Here is a 14,320-nt window from a genome sequence, read left to right as displayed (position 1 = left end):
ATGTGCCTGTATGTATATATATGTATGTATGTGTGTACATGTGTGTATATATGTGTATATGCAAGTGTGCATATGTGTATGTATGTATATGGGTATGTGTATATGCGTGTGTGTGTGTGTGTGTGTGTGTGTGTGTGTGTGTAATTTTGTTCAACTCTTCATGTTTGCCTTAACACTATTCCTCTGCCGTATCTGGAGTCACGTTTGAGTCATTTCCGTGATGAGACTGGAGAGAGCTTTAAGGCAGAGAGACTGTCCAGCATAAACCAGGAGATAGGTGTGAGCTGGTGGGGTGCTGTCCATCTGCAGAGACGGTTCGAGATTCCAGTGTCCTTACTCTGACGCGCCTATTGATTTTCACGTAGACAGTGATCTGCTCTGTGAATGGTTTCTAGAAGAGTAACTCACTTTGTTTCCTCCCGTGTATGAAGTATGTTCAGTGTCTCTTAAATAAATAAAGCTTTGGCATTCGCTAACTGTGCTAAATGCCTCCCTGTCCCTGGTTAGGGCGGCTACACAACCTGAAATTCGTTTAAGGTCTCTCAGCAGTGTAGTGTGGGCTGGTGTGTGGGTCAGTGATAGAGGGGCCATGAATGAAGGCCAGGGTCCGAATCCTATCACTGCAGTATAAAATAGAAGAGGTCCCGATTTGGAACCTCACTCTCCTTTATTTTAAAACCTTGAAAGCCTGCTTCTGAAAAGAATAAGTGAAAACCATAGATAAGTTATTGGAGGAGTGAGTTCCTGAAAGAAGTCACACCTTAGTGTTCAGTCTCTGATGAGTTGGGATATGAGAGTGATTGCCATCCTTCTGCCGGCCTGCACAAGGCTCTGGAGTGACCGCTGCTCCCCCAGCAGGACAGCAGGAGAAGGGTGTGAGCCTCACTGAGGGTCCCTCTCCAGCTCTCGTCCCAGGAGACTGAGTGTTTGCACAGCTCACACTCCAGCCACAGTGACCGATTGAAACAGGCACTGATGTGAGGACATTTGATAGCCAAAAAGACGCCTCATTCCTGCAGGAAACATAATACAGACCTCCTCAAGAAGACAAACCGTGCTTTATATATTTGTTGCTAGAGATCACAGTAGTTTTACCGTGAAAGCTCCTTGTTCTTTGTGATGTCTGTATTGGTGTGCGCTCCATCTCAGCTCAGGTCTCTAGTCATCCTTTACCCCACAGAAGCCTTCCACAGTCCACTTTGCATCTTCCAGGTTAAGGAACTAAAGAGAATTTAGGATTTACAGAAGTGGTAGCATTGGCTCTGCAGTGATGAAAACGTAGTTGTAATTATAAATTTAAAATAATTTTGAAAGAGGAGGTACTTACAAGGTAAGGTTAAACAAGATTAAACGATTTGTGGGCATTTTAGAATGGCAGTCTTCATTTTAAGCTACAGTGTAAAGTGCTTTATTCTGCGATTAGGTATTGTGGCAGAAGCTAAAACTGCCTTTTCTATCGCCGTACCAGAATACAACCTCTTTTTCTTTCTGCACTAACAAGACTGCTTCACCACCACAGCCCACTCTAAGTAATTAAATCAATCCTTTGTACTTACCGTATTCTCCTCTAGTGACGGTACTAGATCTGATTATATGCTTCATGCATATTCAAAGTACCGCGCTGACAGCTCTTTAATGAGCTCTTACTTAATCAGTATGAACAATGTTCATCTTGTTCTTTTTTCCTCGTGCATTAGAGCTAGGAACAGTTGGGAAAAATGAAACATCCAGCATTCATTTGAAAAATATATTGTACTTTGAAAAGTGTCTAAGCAGAGGAAGTTGCATTCTGCCCTTTAAAAGTCTGATGGACAAATTGGATTACTAGTATTGGATTAAATAACAAATGGTTAGAGGAGAAATGAGAAAAGCTCACTGTGATCAGAGGCTTTAATATTTTTTGTTGCTTATAAAGCTAAAGGGGTCTTTAACCAGTTATTAAAGTCAGGATTAATTTGTAATGGTTCAACTTACTGGCTTTTAAAAGCTTTTAAATTTAAAAAATTTTAAATCCCTATAAACAATAGTGTACTGATATGTTAGAAGAAACTTTAATTTTTTTATTATTAGGCTGAGTATAGATTTCTGTCACTGCATACTACCTCCGATAAGGATTAACGACACTAAATGTTTTTTTCAGTGAACAGAAGTAAGCTGGATACTAATGTGTAAATGCATCTTTACGTACTGTCAGGTTTATTTCCTTTTGAAACATGGGGGTTTATTATTTATTTGTTTATTTCCTAACAATTACGGGGATATCTTTCATTCTTACCTAGAAATACAGACATGAGTTAATGAGAAAATCACACAGTTCCACAGCAACATTGTTAAATGTAGGAAGCAGGGCTCCATTGAAGAAAATGATGTTAATGTAAGAGTAGGCTGGCTGCTTCTAGCGTTGCCTGAAAGCCTCAATTATAGGCTAAGTTAAACTCAAAACAAAGTTTTAATATATCTGTGTCTCTAGAAGCCACTCGAGTTATAAACACGAGAATCGGATCTTTAATCAGAAAATGGGTCATCTTAAATCTACGCCTACTAATATCGCACACATGTGTCAGTTCGCTGATCAAAACGCTTCCACCAGGATACATTTGGCCTTTTTCCAAACTGCAAGCTTTTTCTCAGCTTTTTCTTTTTACTCTTTCTTCTTTTGTTGCTTCCCAGGGATTTGTGCCTATCGCAGCCCGTGTCACATGACCAGTGTCAAAGTCACATGGTCCAAACTGAATACCAAACCAGCTACCCTAAAGGAAAGAGGAAAAGTCCTGTAAAACAATAAAGACTTCTGCTGAGTCTCTGAAAGAATCTATCTTAGGTCGTCACACGTCGAGTTCTAACAACATGTAGTGACCAGTGCAGGTCACTCTTCTTCCTGAAGGCAGGCACGCGGGCAGGGCAGCATCCTGAAGTTCATGCACAGCCTCTGCATACAGACCTGCTTCGAGGATTCTAGAAATTTGTATTAATGCTGAAGTAGTTTAATTATGGCATTTCCCTAGTTTATAAAATAAATATTTAGGCAATGTGACAGAATACACACTAGGTTATCAAATGAGATCCCCTCACTGAAGTTAAGACTTCTGTCTGTAGACAGGATATAGGGCAGTGTGTGCCCGAGATGAGCACAGGTCTGTAGCAGGCCCACTTCTGAGGTGTTCTGAAGTGAGGAGGCTGAGGAGCTCCAGTCAGACTCTAAAGACAGTGACAGCTCTGACTGCTGGAACTTTTTAGTACTCAGTGTCCTCAATTTGCAAATGGAACTGTCACACCCAAGAAAATGAACAGAACAGTCTTTTCAGGAATATTCAGTTAGACCTTTAAGTTTATCCTGTGAACGTTGTACAGAAATTGGAATGTTAATATTAAATAACGGATTGGCAAAGCAATAAAACAACCATAGCTGAAGCTTGAAAGGAGAAAAGGTGAAAGGATTGAAGGTCTGACCTGGTATAATTTGAAAGGTGAGAAAGAAAAGTGTGCCCCCCAAAAAAGGTATCTTTCTTCACTACATGTGTCACCGGCACATGGCTGTCCATGACCAATGTCAAGGGTGTGTGTCCTATAACCGCAGTTCTGTGTGGCCAGCAGAAGACGACGCTCACGGAAGAGTGCCTCTGGGCCGGAGCCATCACAAGCCGAATGTTAGAGTGTCTCTTTAATGGAATTTTTTAAATGCTCTATCCAGCGGGATGACTTCCCACAGAAAGCTGTGTGTCCTTCTTGCAGTCTTGTTTACAGTTACTTAATGACGTGTAAGTGGTTCATCTTTTAGAGTCGGTGAGTCCTCGTGGTACACACACTTAAGGTATTTTACTTTCCAGGAGGAAAGCAAGAAGTTGTTAAAAGTAAACACTTTCACGGCATCTCTGGGCTCCCTGCTGGCCTGAACAATGCTCATAATAATTTTTATTAAATCACGACCCTGTGCCTGTCAGCACCCTGCATTCCTCACTGAAACACAATAGCGAGTCCGCCTCTGGGAGGGTTTAGAAGGTGAGCGTACTGTTTATGGGACTTGGTGTCAGAACGCTCCACAGGTAGGTTCAGAGGACTAGAACTCATGCTACGTAAGTACCAGCTCCGGAAGGCCAGCCTCTGGGTTGTTAAATGCTGCTCTGTTTCAGGCCTGGACCCGAGTCTTACAAGCAGTGCACTGTGCACATTTGGAGCACCTCAAACATTTTCCAAGTGAAAAAGTTGTGCTGAACTAGTTTTTGGCTTGCAGGGTGTCACATAACACTGCTCTTTGTGATCTGCAGGAAGGAACACGGAAGAAGAGGAAGCTATGATGCAGGAATGGTTCATGCTCGTCAATAAGAAAAATGCCTTAATAAGGAGGATGAACCAGCTCTCCCTCCTGTGAGTACCCAGCCTGACAGTGGCCAATCTGGGGCTCCCTGTCAGTGCCTTCTTTGGGGTTTAATATTTACTAAACTTAATTTGTTTCCTTTCCTTAGAATGCTAGTATATAAAAATACTCATCTGAACAGGAAGAAGTTGTAGGTGGACTGATAGACACTGGGGGAAAGTGGTTTTTAAAGTCAAGAAATAGGGAACAATTTTTGAGTGTAAAGTATTTTTAAATTTTTATTTACTATTGTATGTGGATGTGCGCACAGGTGAGTGTGTACATTAGTGTGCACCCTGCAGTGACAGTATAGAGACCAGAAGATAAACTTTGTGGCGTTAATTCTCTTCCTCTGCTTTACTTGTGAGTTCTGGGAAACAAATTCAGGTTGTCAGACTCAAGGCAAGGACCTGCACGGCACATTTCCCCAGCTCCCAGTTGTGTTTGAGAAACAAATCCTTGTGCAGGAGAGGATTAGCTTTCCCTTGGGGTTAGAGGAACCCTCCAGAAAAGTCAAACTGAAGTTTGTTTTTAAAAGTCTAAGTTATAAAATAAAAGTCTTGTAAGGACAGAGCACATTATTATACTGTGTTAATACAAATTCTGGGATAAGAAATTAATTACCAGCGGTGCGTTACCATGACTGTAGGGAGTGACGCGCTGTGGAGGCCATGTCCAAGCATCTGAGCCTTCACCATTCAGTTCACTGGAGGGATGAACGCTCACCCTGTCTACTCTTGAGCTGGTGCTCCCGTTGTGTACCAGTACTGAGGGCCAGCTTACCATGTCTTCATCTGAATGGAAAACCCTGATTTTTATCATTTCTTCCTTGCCTGAACCTGAAGAAAACCTGGACTTGTGTTTTCAGGTTTCCCTGAGTACACTCGTTTGTGTCTCTCCTTTTCACATGAGGTTTTCAGTAAAAGAGCGTTTACTGTGAATTTTGAATAACATTTTACAGCAGAGCCTTACACCTGGCACTTAATACCAGCAGCACGTAAGAGTGGGACCGCTTATCTTTAAAGTGTCCCTCTGTGCCGATCAGAATTGAAGGAAGAAAATCTCACTGCTGAGCTTCCAGCCAAGGGAAGTTGGGGTCTGTATATCACTTGTTTAGAGTGGCTTAAAGTTGACTAGCAAGTCAGTTATGACTCCTAAATCAATGTAAACTCGGGAGGGTTTTAAGGGTGTAATGATTTAGTAATTAGCATATTGATGGACTTTTTACCACTTGCCTAGGGAAAAAGAACATGACTTAGAAAGAAGGTACGAGCTGCTGAACCGGGAGCTGCGGGCCATGTTGGCCATAGAAGGTGAGAGCCGGGGTGAGGCTGGGAGCTGCCAGTGGGATTTAAAGAGTGCTGCACACACCTGCTTTAACTAGGTCGGTTCTACTAGGTACCTACAGGAATTGCATACGTGCCTTGAAGACAGAAAACAGTATTCAAAAACAAACTCACAGAGTTAATGTAGATAGCTAATCACTGTGTTTACTCTGAACAGAACTTAACTTTTGAGGCAGTAAGAATAAATTTCCGTAAAACACCAGTGTATGACCTAATTGATGTTTAGCTGCATTTTACATGAGTTTTAAAGGTGTTTCCACTGGGGAGTTTCATAGAGATTCATTGTTTCGATTATTATCATTGGGATACTGTTGCTCTGTTCTATTTCCCTTTGCTTTGTTTGAAGGCAGGGTTTCCCTCCATACCCCAGCTTGGCCTACAGCCTGGCCTAGAACTCAGTATTGTAGCCCAGAATGGTTGCCGGCTCATGGAATCCCCCAGCCTCAGCTTCCCAAGGGCTGGGATTCTAGGCGTAAGCCGCCACACCCAGCCCTTCTGTGCGTCTTAAGGCACCTGTTAAGTAAATATTTGGGCAACGACTGATATAAGAGAAGATTAAATACTGCACAGTTTTCGTAGGGCGCCGAGATGAATGGGACGGGAATTGCGTGCACAGTCCGGGGTGTGTGAGCATCAGCTCGCTCAAGTTTATCTACTATAGTTTTTAAGTTCTGAAGTGTTTTATAGCGCTCTTCTTATAGCTCTTGTTAAAAATGCCTTATAGTTCAAAGATTTTTGCTTAAAAGCTAATCCTTTGGGCTCTGTAAAATAGATCTTTTGTCTAATCAATGCAAATTGATTTTCCTGTTCTATATTGACCTCTTAACCCATTGACTGTCCGAGGTAATTTCGTTTTCACCTGATAAGGCACCTGATCCATAAGTCAATTCTAATTAGTTCAGAAACTAGAAATTTAAGTTTGTAAGTGAAAGCCAAGTGAAGACTTACATTCTTAAAATATTTCACAATATATTGCTTTAAAATAAAGCCTATTTTTCAGTGACCTTGTATGCTGTAGAAGCTTTACTTTAATTACTTTTATATCTATAATCTCATTTGATAGTATCACTGATAACATTTGTATATCTTCACTTTAAAACTTGATTTATTTTGCTTTTAGAAGCTTCACTGAGCTAATTTCCTTCAAGTGGCTAAATATGTCAGTACCATTGATAACTATTAAATTCTTCAGGATTATTTTAGAATTTTTTTATTTAATTTGCCACTGCAATAAAATGCACAAGTACAACAAATGGTATTTTTCCTTTAGATGAAATTTTTCTAGTTATAGTATGGTTTTTTAAAAAGAGATCAGAAAGCTAAATAGTTGAAAAGCAGATGCAGCAGTTACTCTATAAGTAGGATATATGTATAATGTATCTGCATGTAATATATAACTCATTATACAGTATATTCATTATACATTACACTCAATGGAAAGTAGCCGTAATTTGTTTTTATATCCATCTTCTTCTGTATGGAAGGATAAGTTGTCCCTAAAATACAGCTTTATGCAGTATAATTGGCTTTTAGGGCAGAGATGATATACTGCTTTTATTCCCCAAACCAGTATTATTACTAAATATGCATTTTATAACACCCGTACACATGGAAAATATCCCAGTCTCATTGGCCATCTGTATGTGTAGGCTTAACATCTACCGTTTGCTCTGCCTGAGGCGCTCATGCATGCAGAGGAGCAGTGAAAGTCATACTTTAAAAAACTTTACATGTAACTATTAGTCTTTTGACTCCCTTCCCCATCCTCTCCTCTCCTTCCTTTCCTAACATTTTAAATTGCATTGTTCTGTATGAGACTGTGCCTCAAGTCTGTGTCCCTGTCCCATTAAGAGGGCAGGGGGAGTCCTGAGGAAAAGAGCAGCCCATTGATTGTAGACAGAGGCCCTTAGAGAGGTGCCTGTCCCAGTAGGCTAAGTGGGACGTCAGCAGGCATGGCCATGTGAGCTTCAGCAGTCATCTCAGGCAGCAGAGCAAGACATGGGAAGAGACAGCGAAACTCCATGCTGTTTTCCTGGATTTGAAAGTGCATGTCCTCCCCCAGTGTCCCCTCCCTAGCTATAGTCCTAAACCGAAACCTTCCCAAGCCACCTCTGCTCAAGGCCATGGCACTCTGAGAGAAACATTAACCGTGTGAGAGCAAACAGTCATGCAATAATAATATTCAACATGGTTCACCCTTCCTTCTGAGGACCCACCATCACTCTGCGGCCTTCTCCCAGGTTCACCCTTCCTTCTGAGGACCCACCGTCACTCTGCGCTTGGCACTCCATGAGCTCAACTGCAAGGTGCCCCAGAGCTAACAAACTCCTTGATGACATTTTTCTTAGTTTTGTCATTGTTGCTCCCTCAGGAAAGACAAAGTCATTTCTGCACGCATTGGGGGTGCTTTTTAGAGAGGGACATGTTCATTTTCCGCACAAGAAATGGATCTTCTCTAGGGTTTGTACATCTTGATTTATTCTTGGCTTGGAGTTTGAAGTGGGTGCTCTTCTTAAAGGGATTTATGCATAGGTTCACTATTTTTGTAGTTATGGTTTATATGATAAGCTTTTTATATTTAAAATCAATATGTAATCCTGTGGAGGAGCTTATCCCCTAAAACCCCATTTGTAAATCTATTTTAGCTTTGTTACACAGCACAGCCACAGTCTTCCATGGATTGATTAGGCGCCACAGCAGAATCCTATCAATGGCCTGTTCTGATGATGAGGCAAACTCTTTCAGGATTGCTAGTTGACTGGAACTAAAGATAAGGCTTGACTGCAATCCCCCCAATGTGCTCTTTACAAAACTGGTGTTAATTTTCATCAAAGCATCAGGCTTATTTATAGTGGCAAGGCTGAAGGTTTTTACCAGAACTTTAGGTCTTTCTGTTCAAGTGTTTATACTATTTCCCCCCTCCCCTCCCAGTAATTATCAACTTCAGCAAATAAACTGAATCGTGGGGCATGAACAATTAGCCCTATATACGAAAAAGAGGGTGGATGTTCTTCAAATTAACAGCTCAGCTGAGATGGACATAAACAGAATCTCTTTATTTCAACACTTTGGCTCAAATGCTACATCAAAACTTAATCCTCTTTGTTGTGAGAAGATATGGCTTCATACCAAAAGTACACTGGAATCTTTAAATTAATCAGAACCACACTGTAGCTTGTCCAAGCTAACGTCAGTTCAGCCAGCCAGTGAGCTGTGACTGGTGCTGCGGCTGAGCAGGGCCTCCCTTTCAGTTCATTACGCAGCACTCATGACCTACGTGTGATGTGTCCAGGTGAAGCTTTTCAAAGGCTCTTTACAACTCAAACTCGAGCATACTGCTAGCCTTGATCAACTCAGTATGGAACACTTTAAATGGCCCAAGAAGTCTACTAACTTCTCAATTGGCGTCCAGATATATATAATTGTAATATATAAGTGTATATATACATGTATAATATAATTCATTACTACCTCAAGAAACAAAACAGGAAATAAAAGTGTAGGATTGCTAAGATAAACCTATTTATTGAACATGGATATTTACAGTAATAAGTTAACTGAAAATCCACCAATTTTATGTTACAGTACTTTAAATTCTGAAAATGTTTTTTAAAAAGCTACCCAAATATTTTTCAGTTTTAAATGTTTTTTCAATTATGAGAAATGTTATTGAGATATGAAAAATGAAATATAAAAATATTCAATTTTTCAGGGATTGCAGAGCTTTCATTTGTTCATATTGTTAAATTTTAAATTTCCAATGTTAATGAAATCCTGGCATTTTAAATAATTAAATAAAGCCTTTTTAAGTATTCAAGTTCAGAGGAGTGATTCAATAATGAATTAGGGTTTTGTTATTTTTTTCTCGGTTTAAATTTTTAATTTACATTTTTGTGTATGGTGGAGAAAATGTGCTCCCTGGCTGTAAACTTACCAAAATATCTTAAAACAAAGGACTGTAAATCTTATACCTATAATCAGAATTTTTTATTAATTAAAACTACTGATTTAATAACTACAAAATTCAGTCATAATTTTAGGATCTTCTCTTAATTAATATTTCAAGAACTGCAGTGACCTAAAATTAAACTAAAACTGTGTCTAAGACTCCTTCAGTCACAGAGCCCCTTACCTCACTTGCTCTGAAGAGTAAGACCCACTCAAGAGCAAGAACAGACTAGAAATATTTCCAGCATTCCCACGTCCATAGTCACTCGGGTCCAGAGTAAAGCTGTGATGGGTCTTGGCTTCTCCGCACTCCGCTTATTGTTAAAATTCAGACACAGTTTTCCATAGGTTTCCTTCATCCCCATCCTATAGGGTATTTTACTCTTTAAACGAGAGCATAATCATGATCAGTCACTGACAATCTTTGCATCTGCAAAGATTGTTTTGTATGGACTGTGGATCATTAGCATGGTGTGTTTAATATATGTATTTTTGTGTTTGAGCTTATAAAAGGAGCAGTGATAAAACAGAGTTAACGCCTAGCTTTCTCCAGCTTCACTAACCTTTACTGCATGATGATGCATCTAATTTTTAATTCGTAAATACAAGATAGCATTCCGTGTGGCACCATTCGCTTTCATAGAGCCGCTGAGCAGTTTGCGGTCTTGAATAAATTTTGCTTTGGAGGGGGGGAGGGATTTGAACCAGCACATTCTTGTGTGGTTTGTGAAGATTCACATGGTAACCGGCATAAGCATTGTTGGGTTTATCTGAATAAGCACCAGCCATGTGAGTTTTAACATGATTGCCCAGAGCAATGGAGAGAGAAGAGAGAAGCCCGAAGGATTGCACTCCTTTGGTTTTTGGAAAGTGTTTGCAGGGAGAGGGGGACTATTATAGAGTCGGTGGCCAGGGTGCCTCCCCCACACTCCCGTAAAACTGGTGTCCTGTTTCCCTCCAGGTCCCATTTGTTCTGCTATCTCCCCGTCATCTACTTCTTCTTTTCATTGTTTACCTTCCTAATGAGGGAGGCGGGGTAGACTGCGGCTTGATTGACAGCTACAAGCCCCTACAGTCTGGCCAGAGAGCAGTTGGCTTTGGTTTCAAAAGTGTTTTAAATGTTAGATTGTGGTCCTGTTTTTATCAAGTGAAACTGCTGCTCATCTTAAGGAAATTATCAAAGCTGAAAAGGTTGGGTTATGTATATCACTGAGTACTAAAACTGGCATAAAAATGGCCATAGAAAAAGCACTGCCCAGCGCATTTTCCGACCTTTTAACATGGGAGTTTGAAAAAGAAATATGTGGGGTTTTTTCCCCCCTTTGCAAGAGTGCTTCGATTTGAAACCACCCAGCAAATGTCTCCAAAAGAAAACTGGCTGTGATGCCGTCGAGAGCTGCAGTGTAATACTGCAAAGCACATTTATTTTTTTACTTCAAAGAAAAATGCTAATTAGCCGATTCACTACTTTTAAAGTTATTGTGAAGCATATGGCGCCCAGTGTGAGATACATCCAACTGCTAAAATAGAGCGGGGAGGAAATTAGCGAAGAATGGGCTGTTTGGGGTGAGAGTGGGGGCGGGGAGGAGAGTAGGTTCTCAGGCAGATTCCCCAGCCCTTTCAGAAGGATTTTACCAGCCTTCTTTGCTTCCCCGCCTCCTCGTTTACCCACTCCCCCAGCCTCAAGCCCTGGGCCAACCTCTGGTGGACTCCAGCTCCCCTCCCCCACGCCGCCTGAGTTCAGGTGCCTGCTTTCCGCCCGGCCACCGGCTCACACCTGGTTTCCAGCAGGCTCCTAACCTGCAGCGCCCAGCTTCAGCAGTCTTTACAAAGTCGGGTTTGGGGCATGAGACCCTTACCTCCCCAGCCAAACTCCCCCAGCAAACAGTACCTAGTGGTCCCGTTAACGCGGTTTGCCGAGATTTTAGGAAACTGAATTAGGCGGGAAGGGGAGGGCAGGTCGTGAGTGCTCTGAGCCCCTACGGGTGGTAACCGGCCTCCCGCTCCCTGCAGACTGGCAGAAGACCGAGGCCCAGAAGCGACGGGAACAGCTCCTGCTGGATGAACTAGTGGCCCTGGTGGACAAGCGAGACGCCCTTGTCAGGGACCTGGACGCCCAGGAGAAGCAGTGAGTGGGGCTGTAGGGTGTGGTCTAGGGGAAGCCACTGGCCAAAGGGACAAGAAGTTTATAGAAAGTTCATTTCGGGGATCTGAGAGGCCCGGTGCCTTTGTGCCACCCTTGTCTCTAGGGAACCAGATAGTTCGTGTGTACGATGTGCTGCTCTCCCCTTCATGGGGAAAAATAATTCTGTCTAATGTTTTTCTAACATCCAGGGCTGAAGAAGAAGACGAGCATTTGGAGCGAACTCTGGAGCAAAACAAAGGCAAGATGGCCAAGAAGGAGGAGAAGTGCACTCTTCAGTAGCCTTGGGCCAGACTTCTCCCTGCACTTCAGTCTTAGGTCCCCAGGCCAGAAACTGACTGGTTGATTTAAAACTTTTTAACATTTTGTTTGACTGGATTGTACTTCTGGACACCCCCCCCATTTCCTACTCCAGATAATACACAGAGCTCCAAATAGCTTTAAAGACTCTTTGTGAGTTAATCATGAAATCATTTTTGAAACCCTGTGAAGTAGATTTGCACAGACACCCTGTGAATGATTGGTAATGAAGATGCTGTCCAAAACGGGGAGAGAAAGGCCCCTTGGTCAGCTCCCCTTCTGTTTTGGATGGGATGAAAATTTGAACCATGTTTGTTGTAGTATTGTTGGTAATAGCGAAATGACAGTGGGTGGGGGGCAAAGGGGAGTAAGAAAATGTCACGAATGTTTTTTCCAATCCTGCCGTATGTAACACTGTTACTTAAATCTCATAGTTAGATCCTACTCTGTGTATTGACAAAGCTGTGTTCCATTTGCCAGTGGGGTTTTTCTGCAGTTGTTTGCATTAACCATAAAGATAATAAAGTTCCTCTCTGCTCTCCTCAGAGGATGTCCCTTTAAGGTAGCCCCAGACAAACCTCCGGGTTTGAAAGATGAACTGGGAGAGTGGCTCTAATTGATGTGCAGCAGTTTACAAGACAGTTCATCATCAGATGATGCGCCATCTTTTACCCTGAATGATTATTTATTACATCTTGCTTGGTTCCTACTTTTTGTTGGGGCTCAACATTGGCTCAAGAATGCTGTTAATATTTATTCTGTATTGATAAAAGTCTGTCTTGGTACTACAAGTAAATATCCCATTCATCTTCTCTAGCATAGCATTGTGTGTTTTGTGAAATGGTTATGTTTATTTATTACAATACTGAGTCATATAAATTTTCAATAAAAGCAGAAACTTTCTTACCTTAAACCCTGCCGCTATTTATTTCCTTGCAATGAAAACTTGAGTGGAAGTTTGTGTATCCGTAAGACTTTCCATGTGGAATCCAGCCCACTAGACTGTGTTTGGAGCTGACACAGGTCCAGAGGAGCTCTGCTCACACAGAATGCAAATTGCAAAGTCATTAGTCACATTCTTAGGGAGTGTAAACTGTCCTTTGGAAAGAGTCATCTCTCCGAAAGAGTCCAGGAAATGTATAGTTCCACACCACTGGGGGGAAACGCATCGTGATGAATTTTCTGAGTCCTCTGTAGGAGAACTTCGTCCCACCACAGCCAGCCAGTCTGTAGGTACTGAAATGAAAGGGAGAGGGCTACCGTTGGGGGAGGGGCTGTGCGGATATATGCGTTTGAGATGGAGGAAAGAGAATTGTAGCAATTTCTAAGCCACGGTAAAAATGGGCTCTTCTGTATTGGGTGTCCAAACAAAGAGAGCTCCTTCAACAAGTCTGGAAACTTACGGAAAACACTGGCGTCTTCTTTAGCCTTGCTCTTGCTCCTGCTCTCTCTATTTATTCTCTCTCTCTCTCTCTCTCTCTCTCTCTCTCTCTCTCTCACGCGCGCGCGCGCACACACTCACACACACACACACACACACACTCACTTCTCTGGAAAAGTATGCTGCCGTTTCCAATTATTCGTCCTTCAAAATGGTTTTTTTAAAAAAAACTTGCCACAATTCCCTGATGGCAAAGAATTTTCTTCTTTTTCTTTCTGATGAAAAGTTATTGGAACGAAATGAAATCGAGTCTTTGTCCTCTTTATGAGAGCAGAACAGCAAGTTGCTGCTCTCTGGGGAAAATTCAGAATCCAATCCAACCCAGGTAAACCGGTACTAGGAAATTCACCGCCCGGAGCATCCTGGGGCTTGGTTTAGGATGGGTTGGAGAAACCTTCCCCTTTACAGGGGCCTCTCGGAGAGGCGCTTTCCCCTTCTCCCAAGTCGCCCCAGACCTTGAGGTGACAAAACTCCCCTAGCATTGCTAGTGATTGGGGGCCCCTCCTGCTTGGTTCCCAGCCTCGGAGGGGCTCTCTCCGCAGCGCCCGAACGCCCCTCAGCGGCGGTGGAGCACGGACCTGGACCGTGGAGTTGGGCCGCAGCCTGGGAGTCGCGTTGCGGCAGCTCAGCACAGTGCCCGGAGTCGGGCTCCTTAGGGCAAGCAAGAATCCTGCCCGCTAGCGGACAGAGACCTAGAAAACCCGCTCAGGGTGAAGAGACAGTGGGTCAGGGCCGCGGGGGGATGGGAGCGTTTGGAGGGCGGGTGCGGAACTTTCTCCTGGCCGGGG

The 14,320-nt window shown here is 42.5% G+C and overlaps 1 protein-coding gene across 23 annotated transcripts in view; it reads left to right on the top strand.

The window, feature by feature from the left end:
- Ehbp1 (EH domain binding protein 1) overlaps positions 1-13,006 on the top strand; it is a 253,134-nt gene extending 240,128 nt beyond the window's left edge. For 22 of the 23 annotated variants that reach the window (XM_087583553.1, XM_087583548.1, XM_087583543.1 and 19 more), the window contains 4 exons: positions 4,266-4,365; positions 5,594-5,667; positions 11,662-11,776; positions 11,983-13,004. In XM_087583553.1, coding sequence (XP_087439679.1) covers positions 4,266-4,365; positions 5,594-5,667; positions 11,662-11,776; positions 11,983-12,073 — 380 coding nt within the window. In that variant the 3' untranslated portion in view covers positions 12,074-13,004. 23 annotated transcript variants of the gene reach the window in all.
- Positions 13,007-14,320: the final 1,314 nt, after the last annotated feature.

Source organism: Rattus norvegicus, chromosome 14 (assembly GCF_021556685.1).
Source record: "Rattus norvegicus strain SHRSP/BbbUtx chromosome 14, alternate assembly SHRSP_T2T, whole genome shotgun sequence".
NCBI classification, from domain to species: domain Eukaryota; kingdom Metazoa; phylum Chordata; class Mammalia; order Rodentia; family Muridae; genus Rattus; species Rattus norvegicus.
Note: the sequence above shows the minus strand (reverse complement) of the source record. Positions and strands in the feature narration are given on the sequence as shown.